This window comes from Paramisgurnus dabryanus, chromosome 12 (genome assembly GCF_030506205.2).
Source record: "Paramisgurnus dabryanus chromosome 12, PD_genome_1.1, whole genome shotgun sequence".
NCBI lineage: Eukaryota > Metazoa > Chordata > Actinopteri > Cypriniformes > Cobitidae > Paramisgurnus > Paramisgurnus dabryanus.
In genome coordinates, this window is record NC_133348.1 from 19,636,285 (window position 1) to 19,655,247 (window position 18,963).

Here is an 18,963-nt window from a genome sequence, read left to right on the forward strand (position 1 = left end):
CAATTTGTTATAAATATTGCTTGCAGTCATGACAATGTATTTTATTTTAAGTTTAGTTATTAGTTACTTAGTTATAGTTTTGTTTTATTATTTACATTTATGCATATAGTCAAAGCAGCCGTTCAAGGTCCTACAGTACGCATTTTAGTTCCTAAATGGAAACCATATACTTGCTGTTCCTAGTGTTTCTTTCAGATAAAAAATGTTTTCATTTTCGTTAACAAAACTGGATATAGTTAACACACCTACACACAATCCCATATCTGATATTCATTATGTAGGTTGGTCTAAATAGGTACACAAACACACTCCAGGTTCTTAGGTGAAGCTAGCAGCATTCAGAAGAAACACACACAATCTCACACACTCTTTGAGGTAGCCACAGGCAATAATGAGGCAGGTCTAACACCCACGCCATCCGTCTTCCTGCTCACATATTCATTTACACACACTCGCATCACGCTGACTATTATTTGCTTCTCCGTTTCTTTCATGGTAGATTGCAAACATTGAATCTTTACGGAGTCAAAATGTCAAGTTATGCAGCTTCAGTTACGTCAACCCTCATTAGTGTCCGTCCTGCAAGGGCTCGGTCGCAGATCTTGATGTTTTCATAGGCCTCTGGAAAAAGCGTCTTTGGGAGGCCCAGGTCTATTAAAAACTGTGCTCTAGCCGAGTGATGTCCGTAAAATGAAAAAATATTCCAGCTAACCGGGATCAGCACAGAGGACAACCCTAACCCCCCGCAGGCCCACCCTACGTGTCTGCAGTGCGTCTTTAGTCATGCATCAAACTGCATAATCTACCTCACGTATCATGCAGGAAAAACGCCTGGACTCTTAAAAAAAATAACTGCAAAGGCAAGGTTCATTGTGTCGTTTCAGCCGCCGTCTCCCCATTCAGCATTCAACACCCGAGTAAATTAATAGTTTTGAGTTGGATAAAAAAGTCGTGGGCCTGAGAGTGTCAGCCTTAAGTGGTTTAGTAATTAAAATACTTAAAAGCTAATACCGCACAAGCAACACAAGAGTGGGAAATGATTTGTCTTTCATAATGAAATGACATTCTAGTGCTTTGCACTTTCAGATGCTCTAGAAACTCTAGCAAGCCAACAGAATAAGAGAAAGAGAGAGAGATAGAGAGAGAAAAGGAGTTAAGAGTATATAAAACCTCCATGCATAATGTTTCCCTAATGTATTTTAATGCGGGACATGATAGAAACTTGCTTCTGCTTGAATTAACTTATGCATTAGGAGGCTCTGGAAGGTCACAGATATCTGCCTTTATATCACCCAGTCACCGCACGCAAAATGTTCCCCCTAACATATCACTTTAGGAAAGACAAAACAATTATACGATTTTCTGCTGCGCTTGGCTCCTTACGAGTCATAAATATGGGAGCAGGTTGGCTCGATCTGAGGTAAAAATGTCATTAATGGCTGTTATAGGGCACTGGTTAAACATACCAAAGGGAAAGTGGCACAGAGTGGGAGTGAGGGACACATTTCCTCCGTATTAACACTGAACTCAAGGTCTCTCATCCAGCTCGCAGATTTGAGTCGATATGAAGGCTGTCACCACGCTCGATTCTCAATTACCCGGCTAGTTCTCAGTGGAGAAGGGGGCACCGGCCATTTGTTTCAAGGGAGTGAAAGACAGCACTTTATGATGAAAGTCAGGTCTGAATTTGGTTAAATACTTTGGCCTGATTTATTGAATGTTGCAGACCAAATCATTGCATGCATTTGGGTGTATACATCAAATTGATAGTCTGGTTGTTTTAGTAGTAAGTGATGGTATTGTGTCTGAAGAGTAATGCTTATGTCAAAGAAGATTTACTTTATCATTTGTGGAATCTAAGCACAAGCCACAAATCCAACACTTTCCTTTTGTTGGATGCTTTAAAAACATGTTTCCATTGTAGTATTTACACAAAAATCTCTGATATGCTACAGAATCAGATGAACATCTGGAAAGTGAAATGCTGTCTCATCTCACTGAGGCTTTACAGCACAGATGAGACCGAAAAATGCTGAATTGGGTTTTATGGTACAAGTGCAGGTGGTCTGCACACATTTCAACGTCGCTCGTAACACATTTGGGTGATCCTCACCAAATCCAGATTTAGAAGGTGTCCAGCATCAGAATTTTTAAAAAGACCTTGAAGGCATTTTTTTTTGCACATATAAGATTAAGGTCTGAACTTACTATAACCATTATTTTTAGTGAATTTAAAAAATATTTCCTATAGAATTATTTACATTTTTTAGATTATCATTATTAAAAATTATAATTACCACAACATGAGATTACATTAAATATATGCATTTACAAACTCATGTTTTGGTAATGAGAACTAAAAAGTTGTCTAGGTACTATGACAAACAAAATTTCAACTTTTATCTGGAGAGAAAAAATAAGAACTGCTTACCTGGTAGCCATCTTGAGTGTCACAGTCAATGATGTCCCTTCCAACTATTTTTTTTTAAATGTAAGTTTCTTGAGGGCTTAAACAATGATTGAAAATTGTTGCGGAGGATGAGAAAATTGGCATTGAATACATTTATATTCCTTATTATTGTCTCTACATGTACCAATGATCACCAAATACCACATGTTTCTTTACTGTAAATGTTTATAGTATAACATGCACTGAAGCTTTTTATTTTTTTTAGATTTTTTTAATCATACATTTTCCATGTCAAAGAACCCAAATCCAGTCATGGACACATTGCGGTAATGAAAATGTTCCCCTTAATTGTGGAAAAAACAACAAAGTTGGTTTGTATGATGTCATTTGAAATCATGTGCAAAATAGTACATGAAGAGATGTTTGTAACCGTATGCTTCTTATTTTGATACTCTTACTTGCATTTACTTTTTATCAAAATGTTTCATGACACCTCATAAGTCTAATTTTGTGAGAATCACCCATTTGAAGTTACAGATATTGCTTACTATCAAGTCTTTTCATCGAGAATAATTCACATCATAATTTACAATTCAAGAAAACTCAAATGCAAATAATTTCTTAGAATTACATTCATTTTTACAATTTAGGCACAAAATGAGACGTCAGGCAGACTGTTAGTACCTGTGTGGTGATTTTTATTTGCTGTACCTTTAACAAACAACCATGATGACGCTGCACAAAACTAGCAGATGTTTGTTAACATGTAGCTTAAGCTTAATGCTTTTACATGTGTATATACAAGTAAATTCATATGTCAAATTGACAAGTCAAAGCTCCTGAGCATAGTGAGTATTTACATAGTGTATCTAGATTCACATATAGCAACAAATAAAGAAAAATAACAAGAAAACAGTTAGCTTGTGAGCCTATTTATTAGAAGTAAAACAGCAGAAATATTCACAACTTTCATTTCCCCGATTAGGTTAAAAGGACCGACGCTATTACTCCGAGAGACAGTTCAGCGTATCGTACAAACCTTTACCAAAGGAACAGTCAGTTGAAAGGGCCAAAAGATCCAATTACTCCAGTACAACCGGTTCTGTGCCATACAAGTGTGCACAGCAAAATCACTGGTGTTAAAATAACACCCAGGGTGTCAAATTTAACACTTGAAAAGTGTGTATATGTGTCCACACTACACTGTGTTAATTTAGTCAAAAGTGTAGTGTTAATTTAACAACACTCATTATATGTTAATTTAACACTCAATATTGTTAAATTTTACACTTTGTTCAACACTCTTCATTGTTGTTTCCACACTACACTGGTGTTGGCACAGAAATACAGTGTTAAAAATTAACACTCCTAATTTAAGGTCAACACCAGTGTAATGTGAATTCAACAATGTTAAGTGTTAAAATACTGATTAATAGCCACTTTTGTTGCTAATGGGTTGTTTCTATAAAAGACAAATGACAAGAAATATTGCAAAACCTCTTTTTATTAAAGTACATCACATTTAATATTTACATTGATACACACAACACTTTGCATTTAATACTGCTTATTTAAATACCTCCGCTACAATTAGAATACAGAATACAGTATGGAATAATGAAAGTTATTATACCACAGCGCAGTGACATGAAAACCACTTATTATAAGGTCTTTAATATATCAAATGAGAGATTTAAAAAAAATTAGCCACCCTACTCAAAACTTGAACATTAAAATACACTGCAATTACCTTACTGGCAGGCAGAAATGCTTATCCTTCACAATACTAAAGATTTATCCATAACAAAACAGACATTTCAATTCAAAAGACGTTTCATTTTTCTTAAATACGTTCCAACCTGGTATTTAGTTCTGTAGTTGTTTTACTCATGATGTAGTGGAAGGCTGCATCAGTGGTCTTCATCATGGAGGGAATGGCTATATGGTCCAGAATGATGCAAAAATTCTGGATGCAACTTCTGTTCCCAACGCAGTGCAGGCATGGCTGTGCTGATTCATCCCCCTCAAAGCATGGATTGATGCTCATCACCTAAGTGTTTTAAAAGAGTGTATTTGATGAATGTATTTGATGTGTATTTATGAACTTGTATGCATTTACATGGGGTGAACAATGCAAGCAAACTAACTGCTGAATAAATAACTAGAACAAAATACTAAAAAACTTACACAGCACAAGCAGTAGCTTCAGTTGCACATCGACCCTCTCCAGTCTTTCTTCCTTTCACAAATGAAGGCAAGAGGTGAATGAGCCAGAGAAGAGCTGCCACATAACGGTCCCGTCCTAGCAAAACAGAATTTAAACACCATGAGTATACAGTTAAACTTTAAAACCGTAAAAGTAGCAAACCCATGTACACTTACCATATTTAAACTCCTGTTGACCAAACAGAGGGTCATCCATATTGTTGTATGTTGGCTATTTTGCAATACATCACCTCAGCATATTTCTGCAGATTTTCAAAGACAAAAAGAGTCAAGAAAATACCAAAAAGGGTGCAGTTTTAACCGTTATTTGAATCAAAATCATCTCAGTATAATAAATCATGTTAGAGACAGTGTACAGTACAAATGTACTGTGTGTACTCACATAACTAGTTGGTAAGCTCTTATCCCCCAAACTGGGTTAAGGAATAACAGTTCCAGAATTCATGGGTATGCCGTATTCAAATATAGTCTGGTAGGGTCCTATCACAAAAAATGACAATAAAGACTCTGAAAACTCAACATTCTTTTTATATTAAAAACAGCACTCAAGACAATATGAATCTTCATTTATACATTTTCAAAATAGTAATCAATTTGATTGCTATTTAATATGACATCAATAGCAAAACGATGTATGAAGATAATATATTTTTATTAAAGTTGGCAGCAGGTCATGTGAGTTTCTTTCCAGATAAATAATAATAATAATATGTACAAAACTACATATACTAAAAAGATTGGTTAACTGTTCAGTTATGTCAAATAAAATGATTTATATGTATAAATATATAAACTTACCTTCTGTAATGAATTTATATAAGTATTAGCAGTTGTTTCTCATTGGAAGTCATCCATGTCAGGTCTTCTTTAATAAACTGCCCTAAAAACAGCATCTCTTCTGAATGATTTGAAGCACTCAGTGTGAACTTTCACCAAACTAGCATCTATAATGACAGAAAAAAAAACGTTCACGTTAGCCTTACACGTTTTACACTTTTGTATGTATTTGCCATTTGCATCTGTCAGACATCTAGCGCCACGAAAAGCTTACAACCCACAATGCATCCAATCCAGCAATCTGTGCATACAAATGATGATATATTGTGAGGTTTTGGTCAAATTAATTGTTGGTTTGGCGATATTTCCCCTGTTTGCATACATCTTAGAAAAACACATGACGTTGCGGTTTTCTCCGTGTTTTTCAGTAATTTGAATAATTAACCGATATCCGTGCACTCACGTGCATGTAAACGACCTCGTTAACTCACGGTATCTAGCCTATATGATTACCTCATAACGAGCATCATATGGTGAATAAACGAGCTTTCATTTAACTTAATTTCATACCTTCAATTTGTAGTGCATGTCGCGTTTTATCATGGTTCAATTCTTTCGTTCATATCTCCTGTTAAAATTATCCTTCTTGGTTTTAAACTTTTAGCTAGCAGTTTAACTTTATACTAAACTAACAAGGGAACAACGTAACACAAGGTAGCTCTGATTAAACTGAACCAAATAACGAACAAAGGGGAAATAAAATGGGAAAAATATCTTATTTAGGTTTTTTGGCATATGGCTGCGTAGAGTCAGACAGAGAAATAACAGTTTAATTTAGCCAAACAATGTGAATATTATGAGACTGATTTACCTCATCTCTTCAGTCCTCCTGTGAAAGAAAATGGCGGTAAAATCCCTGACAGGATATGTTTAGTGGAGGCGTGGCTTGATTTACACCGCTCAGAGTGAAATCTGATAACACTCTTGTTTTACACTGACACTGTCGTGAATATAACACTGGCCTAGCAATGGCAGTGTTATTTTATTACCAGATAGTGTTAAAACAGCATCAACACTGTGTATTTAACACCATCCCTGAAAATTTAACACTGGTGATTTTGCTGTGCTCTTTAAATTGCTGTGTCCTGCCTGCGTCGCCCCACTCCTCATGGGTAATTGACACTCTATGCATACAATGAATGTGGACAGAGGCGAAAAACAAACAGAGTTTCTGAGATGTTCAGACTCCTTTGACTGCTACTCAATGTGGGAAAACGTTATGTTGGTGAAGACCTTACGCACTTACATGCATCGGTATGCAACTGCTTTGCAGTTAAATAGTAGCTAGTTGTTTCGATTGAAGAGGCTATTAATGAGAACTATGCATTTGGCTCTTGTAGTTCATCTGTAAGGCTATTACAGTGTGGTGTGTGGATGTGTTTCTGGCTAATCTTCAGCACTAGATAATACATTAGTTTGCTTACACTAAATGTCAAAACACAATTCATCTGTAGCAGCTTGGGATCAACCATGATATCCCTGGTGCCATCAGCTTCTTGGATAGTTCAATCCTTAATCGCTTATTACCACGAGGTCAGCAGCAAACAAAATCCGGGGTCAAACCGGGTCGTGACCCCGGATCCCTCCCCTTGACAGTTCACCGAGCGCGATATGGAGACATTACCGGATCGCTCACTCACTCTCTCACTGTGTCCCGCATCAGTTAAATTCCTCTCAAAGACTAATTTTCTTTTTCCTTCCCATCTACTTGAGGGAATTCCGTCTTTTCTTACTTTAACAGATGTCCGTCGAGAGTGGACACTCTCATTAATAGTGTACGCATGAGTGCTACATTTCCATCCCCTCCATCCAAGATGTCCTCAGCCAAAGGTTACCTTCGGAGATTTGAAAGGGATCTCATTTCTTTGGTTATTAAAAACAAGAAATTTAATTTGGGTTACCCACCAGCTTCTCATTTATATTCAAACAGCATTTGGTAATGGTACACAGCAAAATCACTGGTGTTAAAATAACACCCAGGGTGTCAAATTTAACACTGGAAAAGTGTGTATATGTGTCCACACTACACTGTGTTAATTTAGTCAAAAGTGTAGTGTTAATTTAACAACACTCATTATATGTTAATTTAACACTCAATATTGTTACATTTTACACTTTGTTCAACACTATTCATTGTTGTTTCCACACTACACTGGTGTTGGCACAGAAATACAGTGTTAAAAATTAACACTCCTAATTTAAAGTCAACACCGGTGTAATGTGAATTCAACAATGTTAAGTGTTAAAATACTGATTAATAGCCACTTTTGTTGCTAATGGGTTGTTTCTATAAAAGACAAATGACAAGAAATATTGCAAAACCTCTTTTTATTAAAGTACATCACATTTAATATTTACATTGATACACACAACACTTTGCATTTAACACTGCTTATTTAAATACCTCAGCTACAATTAGAAACAGAATACAGTATGGAATAATGAAAGTTATCTTATACCACAGCGCAGTGACATGAAAACCACTTATTATAAGGTCTTTAATAAATCAAATGAGAGTTTAAAAAAAATTAGCCACCCTACTCAAAACTTGAACATTAAAATACACTGCAATTACCTTACTGGCAGGCAGAAATGCTTATCCTTCACAATACTAAAGATTTTTCCATAACAAAACAGACATTTCAATTCAAAAGACGTTTCATTTTTCTTAAATACGTTCCAACCTGGTATTTAGTTCTGTAGTTGTTTTACTCATGATGTAGTGGAAGGCTGCATCAGTGGTCTTCATCATGGAGGGAATGGCTTTTTGGTCCAGAATGATGCAAAAATTCTGGATGCAACTTCTGTTCCCAACGCAGTGCAGGCAGGGCTGTGCTGATTCATTCCCCTCAAAGCATGGATTGATGCTCATCACCTAAGTGTTTTAAAAGAGTGTATTTGATGAATGTATTTGATGTGTATTTATGAACTTGTATGCATTTACATGGGGTGAACAATGCAAGCAAACTAACTGCTGAATAAATAACTAGAACAAAATACTAAAAAACTTACACAGCACAATCAGTAGCTTCAGTTGCACATCGACCCTCTCCAGTCTTTCTTCCTTTCACAAATGAAGGCAAGAGGTGAATTAGCCAGGGAAGAGCTGCCACATCACTGTCCCGTCCTAGCAAAACAGAATTTAAACACCATGAGTATACAGTTAAACTTTAAAACCGTAAAAGTAGCAAACCCATGTACACTTACCATATTTAAACTCCTGTTGACCAGACAGAGGGTCATCCATATTGTTGTATGTTGGCTATTTTGCAATACATCACCTCAGCATATTTCTGCAGATTTTCAAAGACAAAAAGAGTCAAGAAAATACCAAAAAGGGTGCAGTTTTAACAGTTATTTGAATCAAAATCATCTCAGTATAATAAATCATGTTAAAGACAGTGTACAGTACAAATGTACTGTGTGTACTCACATAACTAGTTGGTAAGCTCTTATCCTCCAAACTGGGTTAAGGAATAACAGTTCCAGAATTCATGGGTATGCCGTATTCAAATATAGTCTGGTAGGGTCCTATCACAAAAAATGACAATAAAGACTCTGAAAACTCAACATTCTTTTTATATTAAAAACAGCACTCAAGACAATATATGAATCTTCATTTATACATTTTCAAAATAGTAATCAATTTGATTGCTATTTAATATGACATCAATAGCAAAACGATGTATGAGAAGATAATATATTTTTATTAAAGTTGGCAGCAGGTCATGTGAGTTTCTTTCCAGATTAATAATAATAATAATAATAATAATAATATGTACAAAACTACATATACTAAAAAGATTGGTTAACTGTTCAGTTATGTCAAATAAAATGATTTATATGTATAAATATATAAACTTACCTTCTGTAATGAATTTATATAAGTATTAGCAGTCGTTTCTCATTGGAAGTCATCCATGTCAGGTCTTCTTTAATAAACTGCCATAAAAACAGCATCTCTTCTGAATGATTTGAAGCACTCAGTGTGAACTTTCACCAAACTAGCATCTATAATGACAGAAAAAAACAAATGTTCGCCATACACGTTTTACACTTTCGTATGTATTTGCCATTTGCATCTGTCTGACATCTAGCGCCACGAAAAGCTTACAACACACAATGCATCCAATCTGTGCATACAATTGATGATATATTGTGAGGTTTTGGTCAAATTAATTGTTGGTTTGGCGATATTTCCCCTGTTTGCATACATCTTAGAAAAACACATGACGATGCGGTTGCGGTTTTCTCCGTGTTTTTCAGTAATTTGAATAATTAACCGATATCCGTGCACTCACGTGCATGTAAACGACCTCGTTAACTCACGGTATCTAGCCTATATGATTACCTTATAACGAGCATCATATGGTGAATAAACGAGCTTTCATTTAACTTAATTTCATACCTTCAATTTGTAGTGCATGTCGCATTTTATCATGGTTAAATTCTTTCGTTCATATCTCCTGTTAAAATTACCCTTCTTGGTTTTAAACTTTTAGCTAGCAGTTTAACTTTATACTAAACTAACAAGGGAACAACGTAACACAAGGTAGCTCTGATTAAACTGAACCAAATAACGAACAAAGGGGAAATAAAATGGGAAAAATATCTTATTTAGGTTTTTTGGCATATGGCTGCGTAGAGTCAGACAGAGAAATAACAGTTTAATTTAGCTAAACCATGTGAATATTATGAGACTGATTTACCTGATCTCTTCAGTCCTCCTGTGAAAGAAAATGGCGGTAAAATCCCTGACAGGAAATGTTTAGTGGAGGCGTGGCTTGATTTACACCGCTCAGAGTGAAATCTGATAACACCCTTGTTTAACACTGACACTGTCGTGAATATAACACTGACCTAGCAATGGCAGTGTTATTTTATTACCAGATAGTGTTAAAACAGCATCAACACTGTGTATTTAACACCATCCCTGAAAATTTAACACTGGTGATTTTGCTGTGTAGATATAGCGCGTCAATGTACAAAGTGTGCAATAACTTTGTAATTTAAAGACAATTACAGCACACTGTAAAAAAACAACAACACAGGGACATACACTGTTCAAGAAGAAACGCTAAAGGCAGAGAATAAATGAGACACCAGAAAGCGGATGGCGGGGTTGTACCTGTGTATTTCCGTAAAAAGGAGTCAAACGGGCTCACTCATCTGCGGGATATAAGACACGCTTCCGCCCGCATCTGCAGAATTAATTCCACTTAATTGACATTCATAAGCCAGACGTTGCAGTTTTACTCTGGCTGGGATAAGGGTGTATTCTGCTGTTTGCTCAGTAATTGAAATTTCCATTATGAGGTATAAACATTTCGGAGCCACCAAGTGAATATTCATCGAAGCTGGAATAGTGACTGAGAGACACAACAATATCTATGTGTGTGTATGTGTGTGTGCGCGTAAAACAGGTACTAAATTTGCATTACTGCAAGGGAAAAGTTTTTTGTTTTGCTTTTATAATGTGTTTATGAATATATTAAGCTATTCTTGGCTCGGTGTGGATTTTTTGTATACTAATGCAAATACCATCTAATGCTTGTTTTTTGTAATTACATATTTATATGTTTTGTTAATACAGATTCAGACAGTGTTTATATAAAAACTATATTTAATGAAATAAAAATGCAATATAGTACAAATTTCTGATGCAATATACATAAATTCAAAAATATTTAAAAAGTTATTTGAAAGAGTAAAACTTTGCTATTTGTCTTATTTGTATTTCAAGAGTATTTGCAGCATGGCTGCGTTTTAGAGTACAGCAAAAAGCCTAGTAATATTAGCAAATAAAAAGAAATCTCAGTAGTGCGAAATATAAGAAAATGTGCCGTGAAACAAAATGAAATAAAGTAAAAGTGCAACTTTCTTTCTCTCTGGTTCCTTCAGCCCCGTCTCAGGTGAGCGAGATGATAAAGGAGCGGGTACAGCAGCACAGCGTTCAGCTCTCCTGGCAGGAACCAGAGCAACCCAACGGCGTCATCACTGAATATGAGATCAAGTACTATGAGAAAGTGAGTCCACACCACCTGCTCCACAACACAAGCTATTAATGAATTTCTGTGTGTTTGTGTGTGTGTGTTTGTTTCAAAATGGTAGACCGGGGTGGAAGAGAAAGAGAGACTGTATGTGTTTCTGCCTGTCAGGTTTTCAATTCCCATGAAACCTCTCCTGATTTTTTCATCTTTTTTATTATTTGCATTCCATGCGCGCATAGCTTGCAGTCAAACGCTCTGGTCTGAGTGGATTCATCCACCCTAATAGCTTTAATGAACGAGACACTCCAAAGACTTTAATTATACTGAGGTCTTTCACAAACACATACAATAACATCCACAAGATCTTCGTACGCACGCGCAGACTGGCACACATAGCTCCTAATGCCTGGGATTGTACCCGAGCATCTGTTCAATGAAAAACAACCCACAATCCCTCGCAGACATGCACGCTCTGTCACTAAAACATTAATCAGAAGCGCAGTCCTAAAAAACATGAACACAAACACACTCACTTAATTTCCTTCACCTTTACTCAACCGGCTCTACTGCATTTTAGTTCCTCATCCATTATAAAGCCCAGCTTTATAGTGTACACGCTCAAATTCATATGTCAGCTAACCAAGCATGAGCAGATAGCGCATGCTCACCGGGCCTTAGTGCTTGGCCTGTTGGGTTTGGTCTCCAGAGCAGCGCTCTTTGGCTGTGTCCAGTTTGAAAATTGCTTGACTTCATTTCGAACAGCCTGTGGCATTAAATTTGCGATTTTTCCTGCTCAGAGTCCAAGAGAGATAATTTACAGATCAGTGGATAAATACATGTTGGAGTCGTGGTGCAACATTAGGTTCAAAACCCTGTGATGCAATAGACATGCAACTGCATCATAAAATTATGTTGTGATACGCAGACCACTTTTTGTGAACTTATTGCATTTGCAATAAACGTTAGATAATTCTTTAATTACATTAATTTAAACCCTTTTTAAAAACAGATGCGGCTTAGCATTTTTTATTTTTCTACAAGAAGGTTATGAGCAAAATTTGTCACCCAGTCTGTGAAAACCCAGCCAAAGCTATTTTTGTGATTTACTGTTTTCTACTTAATGTAATGAATATTTTGTGAGAATAAACGCTTGATATCTTGATCAAGGTATGACTGAGTAAGGTCTTGTCAAAAAGTCAAATCAATGGGTTTCACAGGCAGGGTCACATTTGTCAAAAAAGCATAAACGTGTGAACACATAAATACCATTGGTATATATTTTTAACACACTAAGATTTGTGACTCGCTAATCCTAAACTTGCTAAAAGGGATAGTTCTTCCAAAAATGAAAATTCTCTCATCATTTACTCACTCTCATGTTGTTACAAACCTGTATACATTTCTTTGTTCTGATAAACACAAAGGAAGATATTTTAAGAAATGTTTGTAACCAAACCTTTCAAGAGCCCCATTCACTTCAATAGTATTTTTTGTTCATACTATGGAAGGCTCATGATCAATTTGGTTACAAACATTCCTGAAAATATCTTCATACGTGTTCATAACAACAAAGAAATGATTACATGTAACAATATGTGAGAAAATAATGACAGAATTTTCCTTTTTGGGTAAATATCCCTTTAATATATATAGAAATGGATCGTATGCTAGTTGAGATACAGCCTTGAATTGAGTGTTGATGTGTATTTGTTTGTTTCCTCATGCTCTCTGTGACATCCCAATTGTAAATGAAGCTCCTCCGAAACAGCTTGCTTCTGGTTACCTAGGTTACGGATGAAATACTGTGATATTGCCTCTGCTTGCGCTCTTTGCGTGTGAAAAGGGCCAAATGCTCCAGTATTCGCTGCCAAACACTTCACCGTAACCACCCTTCTCTGTGAGGAATTGATAGAATTTGCTCTTTTGATATCCTGTGACAAAGTTTTCATTTTGTTTTTTTAACCTGAAGGACCAGAAGGATCGCATTTACTCCACGGTGAAGTCAAAGTCCACTTCAGCCACAGTCAATAATCTGAAGCCGAACACAGCGTACATATTTCAGATCAGGGCGTTTACCGCCGCCGGTTATGGCACCTTCGGCCCCAGATTAGAGGTCACTACCAAAGAAGAGTCCACTGGATCTGGTGAGCAAAACAGTATGTGAAACAGCTTTTTAAGATATTATCGTTTTTACAATTGCCCTGCATCTCTCAGGGTTCCAACGGGTCTTTGAAATCCTTGAAAGTTTGTGAATATGGTGGGGAAATTCACAGCCCTGGAAAGTTTTTGAAAATATACATTCATAGATACAGGTCATTGAAAGTGCTTGAATCTATTTTATGCAAGAAGTTTTCTAAAAAAAAAAATCCATTCCCTGCTAAAAATTCTAGACTTTTTAAGCACACATGCTAAACTGTTCACTTTAAATGCTTATATCTTCTGTATGTGAATGTTGACTCATACCAAAATGCTTTTTTGCATAGTTGTGTTTGACACATAAAACCGTCTCCGTTACGTATGTAACTGTTATTTCCTGAGAAGGGAACGAGACGCTGCGTCTCCATTGCCATACTTCCTGCGTCCCTGTAATGCCGTCTTTGGCAATATTTCAGATAGCGATATACTTCCTGGCTCCCGTGTCACCCTATCTTTGTTGTTAAGCCTTGCCATTGGTTGAATTTGATATACACATTCAGACCCCTGGAGGCGTCCCCAAATATTTTTAAGATACCAATATACTTCCTGGCTCCCGTGTCACTTTGTCTTTGTCGTTATGCCTCACCATTGGTTTAATTTAATATACACATTCAGACACACCTGGAGGTGTCCCCAAAGTGTCACCGCAGTGACGCAGCGCGAGTTCCCTCGAAAGGGAACTGTAACAATGTATCTTAAAGGGTAACACAATATAACCTTGCTCTCACTTGAAATGTGTCCCCACATTAAGTCCTTGAATTTTTGGGTATAGGACCTGGAAAGTCCCTAAAAGGTCCTTGAACTTGAAGTTAACTAAGGTGTGGGAACCCTGATCTCATCACTTTAAGGTTAAAAATAAAGGCAGATCTGGTTTAGCAGTTCTGGTTTACAAGAGGTTTTGGATACGTCTCAGTGTATCAAGCTGGGCTAGCTTTCCAGCAAGGCCATCTAAACGCAAAGAGATGTAGTTTGTCAATGAGCGCAGGTTTTTAGCATCCGAGAAACAAACCTAACAAGATACAATCCAACCTGAATGTGTCATTGTTTCAAATGCAGGGAACTGTATTACCATCTGGGACTATTAAGCACACTTTCAGAAACTGTAGAAGCGTGCACTCAGCGAGACCCTAAAATAGACCCAGCCCTCCTTTCCGCAAAGCCCCATGCTTTCATTACTGGTTTCAATAGAGCACACAATAAAAAAAAGTTTGTTTTTTGCTTTGCAACAGAGCTATCCTGCTGTCTCTTCTTGTCAAATATTTTATGAATAAAGATTATAGGATTACCATTGACAGCTTGTTCTGATTCAGTACTATCTTCTTTTTTTTTGCTTTAATCACAGCAACAGTGATATCGACCGAGCAGAATCCGGTCATCATCATCGCCGTGGTCGCGGTGGCCGGCACAATCATCCTGGTCTTCATGGTTTTCGGTTTCATCATAGGGAGAAGGTACGCTCTCGCGGCCCCCATTGACTCTCCGCTACTGTGAGTCTCGTACGCTCTCTCGGTTTGCCTTTCTGTCCCTCAAAGGCCACCATAGCTGTGGAGTTCACTTCTCACACCCTCGTCCACCTGCGTGTGATCACACCCACCCATCATGTCGTACGCTGTGGGAATGACCTCTGATGCATTTTCCCCTGTCACACGCTCATGCTGTTAGCTCAGGATGAGATTCAGAACTGTGACTTCTCCCTTCACAATAATCACACCTGTTTTACCTGTTACACACACTACAGAAATCTGTTTTTAATCAGTGTTTATACAGAAAAATATCTAAACATCCTCAAGCAAGATAAATGTACAAGAATTTAAAAGGTTAATCCAGATACAAAATTATGTAAAATAATAAGATTTTTTGGGTTTTACCCCATTGGTGCTAATAATCATAAGGTTCAGTAAATTGCGTTACATTTTTTAGTTTGCTTAAAAAAAAACAAAATTTTCACAGTGTTGTAAGATATAAAGTATTTATGCTTTATACTCAAAATACAGAAAATTATCTTGTTTAGTATCATATCAGTCTTTTTTTGCACACTTAATATTTGCAAAATTTGCTAATTTATTATAGCGCGTTAATGATGTTTTTAGATTTTAAAGGTAAACAAATTAAAATACTGATTAAAAAGGATTTTTTGCAGTGCGTGTGGATAAACCAGAAATGCCAGTGTCTTTCATCAGAAAAATTCACTCATGCTGTTTGTCATATTACTGTAGTAAACAAATTCACATGAAATCTGGGTTACGGATACACATATCACTCCTTTGCATGTCCATCAACATTGAATGCTCTGAATGCTTTGGTATCCCATGTTAAATTTGAACTAAATATTTTTCAATAGTCAGATAGAAAGATAATGTCATATTATTCACATATACCTAAAGTTTATATTGAACTTTTCATAAATCTGTCTAAACCAGTAAGCCAACACAAATACTTTGCATTTAATTGATCGATTTATGTCCAAGCTCACAGTACAGAATAAAACATGGACGGAACAAAAAAATTGCTGCATTTCTTTTCTGTGACCAATAAAAAAAACGTTCTGATAAATTTCACCTTTTTTGTAGGTTGAGATTCAGCAGAGACGCTTTACCCTCCGTAGACCTGTGATGTATGAAATCATTTTCCCGGTCACAGCATGTCATTAATTCGTTTCTCTTTGTTTTCTGTGCAGACACTGCGGCTACAGCAAGGCAGATCAGGAAGGAGACGAGGAGCTGTACTTTCAATGTGAGTGCCAGCTTTCATCAGCTCATTATACACATACACATCAGTGGTGCTCAGGCGAAGCTCCTGGAGACCCACCGCCCTGCCGAGTTTAGTTCCAGCTCTAATCTAACACCTGAACCAGCTAATCAAGGTCTTTGGGTTCACACTTGAAAATTACAGGCAGGTGTGTTGGAGTAGAGCTGGGACCGAACTCCACATTTGGGTACTGTAGAAGCAGATATGATGTGCATCTTTGACGGTGTTCGGATTAACCATAACAGCTCTATACTCTCCAAATTCATATGGCAAAATCTAAAATAAGTGACCGTGTCTGTGAAAATCCAGCTATTTATACGGTTTACTACAAAAATAATGTAAAGAACATTCTGTGAAAATATAATCTTGATATTTTTAAAGGGGACATTGATTATGACTTTTTCAATGTTTAAGTGCTATAATTGGGTCCCTAGTGCTTGTAACCCAGTAACTTAGTTTTGGTAAACCATTCTCTGCAAGCATGTAAAAAAATAGGTCATTGAAATTTGGCTACCCTTGTGATGTCAGAAGGGGATAATACTGCACCCTAATCTGCACTATCCAACCACGGCACTGCCATTTAGTGCAGAGATCAGCTCATTTGCATGTTAAATGACACCCAAAAATGGCACATTTTCCCTCACACCTACAAAGTGTCAATTTTAACATGCTATAATAAATTATTTTGAGCTAAAACTTTCCATGTGTACTCTGGAAACACCAAAGATTTATTTATCTTAAAAAAGTCTCGTGAAATGTCCTAAACTAATAAATAGCCTGGATTTTACAGGTATGGTTACATATTATCTTTGAATCATAATTCACATAGGGTTTAATGAAAAACAAGTGATAATTTCCCCCAAATACAGTGCAGGCATATTAATGTGGAGGCCTTTTTTTTGAAAAGAAGAGGTTATATGTTAAATTGTTGCTTAATAAATTAAAATGGTTTAATCCTAGTGAAGAAAGTCCTTGTGTCCAGTAAAAAGAGCAAATAGTCAATTGTTAAAGACCAAAGATTCTCCGGGGAGGAAGTGTTGTGTGGTACTCGCCAGCCTTGTTGCAAATATGGCCACCAAGTGTGAAGTTTTGCCTTAAAGGGCCTTTTGCTACAACACAGTGTTTTGGAACCAATAACTGTACATTGCTACGGTGTTCCAACTACATATTTTAAGGGGGGCTGAGATGAAAGAGGGGGAATGAATCCCCTCTTAACAGGATACAGAATTGCCTATGGTGAAAAGCTAGGCCACAGCCCTTATAAAAACAGGCCATTAGCAGATATTGAACCGCCAAGTCCTCTCGCTCCAGATCTAAAGAGAGCCCTTAGACCTCACAGACGTTCCTCTAGGTGTTTGACTCCTCCGGATTTTAAACCCCTGCACCCAGGCCTCTCGGCCAGTAAGATGTTTCCTCTCAGCAGTCCCTAATGAAGCCCCTGGAGATAGAGCTTGTGATGGCCTTCCCACACTTGCTGTGCTAATGATCAGTGCTGTAGGCAAACTGCTGATTTGGAAACAAAGGTTCAAGGTGGCACAGCTTGCTTGTACAGGGCCAGCTCAACCTCACTAACTCGCTTGCCCACGCGCTACGAAGAAGATTTTTTAATTCAGAACTTAATTCAGAACTATATCTTGGGTGAACGTGGTATTGAGATTCAAATGTGTTTTGCAAGTATATATGTCTCATGCTTGTAAGCTGAAGACTAGCAGTCTTAAAGACTGCAATGTATGCAGTGTTTAAAATATGGTAACTGAGAGCAGAGCTAAAAATGCATAGGCTGACATTTAAGGAATTAAGTCACAACACCTGTCAAACATAAAAACATGCTAAAAACAACTACATGGGAGGGGTTTCAACTTTTAGAGAACTGTATATTAGGTTGCATTCTGAAAAGACTCTTTAGTTGCCTGGCCACCAACTCGGCCTTATTGTTGTATGCAATAAAGTCATCTTTTGGCAATGGAACCCTCTGCTGAAAATTATTTTTCATAATCACTACAAAAATCCACAACATTTGGCGACGAGGATGGGATTGGAAAGGAGCATGGAGGTGGATGACCGTTGTGGGCTGAGTTTGGATGAGCGGCATACACAGGACCAGGTAAGCAGTTTTTGCTTATTTACTGGTTTACTGTTGTGTTGCTCATCTGGGTTGGCTCATGGTGGAAAGACTTTCACAATGCTCTTCCAATATAAGAACTAAGATTAATACAGTTAAAAAGGGTTCCACTTCCAAGGATTGCATGGTGTGATTTGTTTGAAATGATAAAGAGGAAAAAATTCCTGAGCTCAGGTGGATAATCTGTGGTTTTGCTGAGAGGGCCTTTGATTGGACAGCATTAACCTGGAACAGATAATAGTTTAATAGCTAAGTGGGCTTCGAAGATAGCATTAAACAGAAATAAAATTAATCTGTGTTCATTTGTAAGAGGGCCTCGACGGATACAAATGGACTGTAACAGATTATAAAAATGCTTATTGCAAGAGGGCTTTGATAGATGTAATAAGCGGATACACTGTAAATGCATAATTGTATAAAAATGAAAGTGATTT

At 37.0% G+C, this 18,963-nt stretch overlaps 1 protein-coding gene and 2 long non-coding RNA genes across 6 annotated transcripts in view; 1 reads left to right on the forward strand and 2 right to left on the reverse strand.

Annotated features, from left to right (window-relative positions):
- Window positions 1-18,963, forward strand: part of epha7 (eph receptor A7) — a 95,735-nt gene that overhangs the window by 58,687 nt on the left and 18,085 nt on the right. For 2 of the 4 annotated variants that reach the window (XM_065257075.2, XM_065257077.2), the window contains exons 6-9: window positions 11,375-11,499; window positions 13,433-13,619; window positions 15,002-15,110; window positions 16,337-16,392. In XM_065257075.2, coding sequence (XP_065113147.1) covers window positions 11,375-11,499; window positions 13,433-13,619; window positions 15,002-15,110; window positions 16,337-16,392 — 477 coding nt within the window. The remainder of the gene's footprint in view (window positions 1-11,374; window positions 11,500-13,432; window positions 13,620-15,001; window positions 15,111-16,336; window positions 16,393-18,963) is intronic. The other 2 variants (XM_065257076.2, XM_065257078.2) reach the window with 1 other exon arrangement.
- On the reverse strand, window positions 3,533-6,533 carry LOC135738901 (uncharacterized). The gene is made up of 5 exons (XR_010528786.2): window positions 5,435-6,533; window positions 5,019-5,116; window positions 4,793-4,878; window positions 4,598-4,712; window positions 3,533-4,460 (listed from the first exon to the last, which is right to left on the reverse strand). It is a non-coding gene; the product is annotated as an uncharacterized lncRNA (long non-coding RNA).
- Window positions 7,436-10,393, reverse strand: LOC135738900 (uncharacterized). Its single transcript, XR_010528785.2, has 5 exons — window positions 9,339-10,393; window positions 8,907-9,004; window positions 8,681-8,766; window positions 8,486-8,600; window positions 7,436-8,348 (listed from the first exon to the last, which is right to left on the reverse strand). It is a non-coding gene; the product is annotated as an uncharacterized lncRNA (long non-coding RNA).